The following is a 2,380-nucleotide window of genomic DNA, read 5'->3' on the forward strand; positions in this document are numbered from 1 at the left end:
GAGAGAGAGAGAGCGGGAGAGGGTAAGAAAGAAAACTGATGAGCAGAGAACTGATGCCACCATTGATCTACTCATGCATACTGAATCTTGATATTGAGTAAGAAAGACTTTGTACCTTACAAATAGCATCAATTTCATCAAAGATTATGACATGCAATTCACTTTCATCTCCTGGAGATTAGAAAATGACAACATTAGAGATTCTGGAAAACTAATATAGAAGTGCATTAAAGAGATGTATTGCTCTTACCACGAAGCCTTTGATCATTCTCAGCATCAGCAAATAGATCCCTAACATTCTTTTCAGTTTCACCAACGAACTTGCTTAGGACTTCTGGACCATTAACAATCTAGTGCAGTTCAAAAAAGAAATACATAAATAAATAAGTCAACCACCAATACGGGTATTAACTAAACAATAATGCTAGGTTACACTTCAGAAAACATCCAGACATGCTGAATTCTAAATGAACTTGCAAATCAAAGAAAAGTAATGGTGAATCCACTTCCTAACCTTTGGATCTTTCCCATTCAACATTTTTCCAATTTGACGCGCCATCAGAGTTTTTCCAGTACCAGGTGGTCCATAAAGCAGCATACCCTTAACATGCTTAATCCCTAGTCTGGAGCATCAAAAGTTTTCAGTTAAGAGTATGGTACACAGACAACCCAAACTGCGTCAGCTTGATGAATCAGTTGTCTTACTTATTTGTAACATGTGCAGGGAAGACACGGGAGGCAAAAGCTCTTCGGAATATATCTGCAAACTCGGCACCTAAGCCACCAATGCCAAGTGTTTGAAGGTTAAATTCCTTGTGCTTAAAGATATTGCTAGTCGTATCAGAACGTTGGCCCACAATCTGGACAACAGAAGTCAATGTATCAATTTTTCAACCCTTAATTGATATAGTTTATGATTCAAAGTTGAATGTGTTTTCTTGTAATATCATGCCAAATGATGACAAAATCGTCATTATGTGATTCTCAAGCAAAAATAACAATAATAACTATTACTAATAGAAATCAAGGTAAGCTCCCAAGACAAGTGAAGAAGAAAATGAGCCTAACATCATTTGGAAAAAGATCTCACCTTTATTCCATTTCCACTTGGTGCCTCAAAAATGAAATATGTTTCACTCGAGATCATTCCTCTTTCAACAGAGGTAGACTCTTCTGATCTTACAGCTTGATTGACTGTAAAAATGTAATTAGTCCCATGGTACTCAAATGATACTCTTTGTCCAGCTGTCATAACCTACATACAGCAAATCCCCATATTACATAAACTACAAGATGTCTGTCATTTTGCAATATTGTAACTATTTAGATAAGAAGAAACGTGTAGTAACATGATCCTTCTAGGAATAGAACATTAATTCAAGGCTGGAATTCAACATATGTCTACATTCTTGATTCCAATACACCAGTCCGTTACAGTTATCTATTAATTGAAAACATTTGACAATCTGTAGTTTCAAATAAGCCTAAAGAATCAGTAGCCAAAGTAATAGGTCGTAGTTACCTGGTTCATAAACCTCTTTTTAAGTTGGCTCGACAAGGCACCAGCATCAATCTACACAAACAGCCCTGGAGCTCTTAGAATCCATCTTTTCTCCTATTTCTATATGGATAACAAAAAGAAGTATGTAAAATCAGAAATCTTAATGCATGTACCTGCTCACTCTTAGTCCCTTTTTTCACGAACTCCAATTCCAGAGTGAGCATAGTCAGGTTGAAGTCATCAGGCGGAGTAAACCTGACATAATTACCACAACAAAATTACATACTCATAAAAAAAACACATCAAAACTCAGTTACCACAGCTGGTAAACTTGATCGAACCGGTGACTAACCTTCTCACAGAGACTGAGTCACCGCTGGAAACCCTAGCATGCCGTCGTTGAATCGCATTCAGCGCAATGTACCCCTGCTGTATGCTCTTGTGAGGAGTTTCTCTCGGTTAAGGCAACCAAAATCATCGAAAATCAAGCAGTTCCGGTAAATCAATGTAATCAAATTCGCAAATGCTTAACCAAAATCGCATACATTTCCATAATCGAAAGCTAAGCATAATCAAAAAGCTTCGGAATCAAGTAAGAAAACCGATCGCTACGAAGAAAACGAAGGGATGGAAAGCGAGTTTGTTTGAATATAAATCAGAAAAGCAAAGAAAGTCAAAGGATATGAGACTGAGAGGACGAACGAGTCAGCGATCAGAGCTAGGTTGAGCTTGGTGCCGGGAATGGCGAAGGTCTGGAGATCGAGCGGCGAGCAGTAGGCGAGGTTGGTGAGAGCGAGATCGGCGGCCGGAGTGTTGGTGACGATCATCGTCGTCGCCGGAGCCATCTTTTCTGAGGCGGGAGAGAGATCTGGCTGGAGA

At 39.0% G+C, this 2,380-nt stretch overlaps 1 protein-coding gene across 1 annotated transcript in view; it reads right to left on the reverse strand.

Moving 5' to 3' along the window:
• Positions 1-2,380, reverse strand: part of LOC101293960 (vesicle-fusing ATPase-like) — a 6,710-nt gene extending 4,330 nt beyond the window's left edge. The window contains exons 1-9 of the mRNA XM_004293970.1: positions 2,186-2,380; positions 1,854-1,949; positions 1,675-1,756; positions 1,523-1,573; positions 1,091-1,255; positions 706-860; positions 515-623; positions 251-350; positions 116-171 (exon numbers count right to left, since the gene is read on the reverse strand). Coding sequence (XP_004294018.1) covers positions 116-171; positions 251-350; positions 515-623; positions 706-860; positions 1,091-1,255; positions 1,523-1,573; positions 1,675-1,756; positions 1,854-1,949; positions 2,186-2,346 — 975 coding nt within the window. The 5' untranslated portion in view covers positions 2,347-2,380. The remainder of the gene's footprint in view (positions 1-115; positions 172-250; positions 351-514; positions 624-705; positions 861-1,090; positions 1,256-1,522; positions 1,574-1,674; positions 1,757-1,853; positions 1,950-2,185) is intronic.

The sequence above is a fragment of the Fragaria vesca genome, linkage group LG3, assembly GCF_000184155.1.
Source record: "Fragaria vesca subsp. vesca linkage group LG3, FraVesHawaii_1.0, whole genome shotgun sequence".
Classification (NCBI taxonomy): Eukaryota; Viridiplantae; Streptophyta; class Magnoliopsida; order Rosales; family Rosaceae; genus Fragaria; species Fragaria vesca.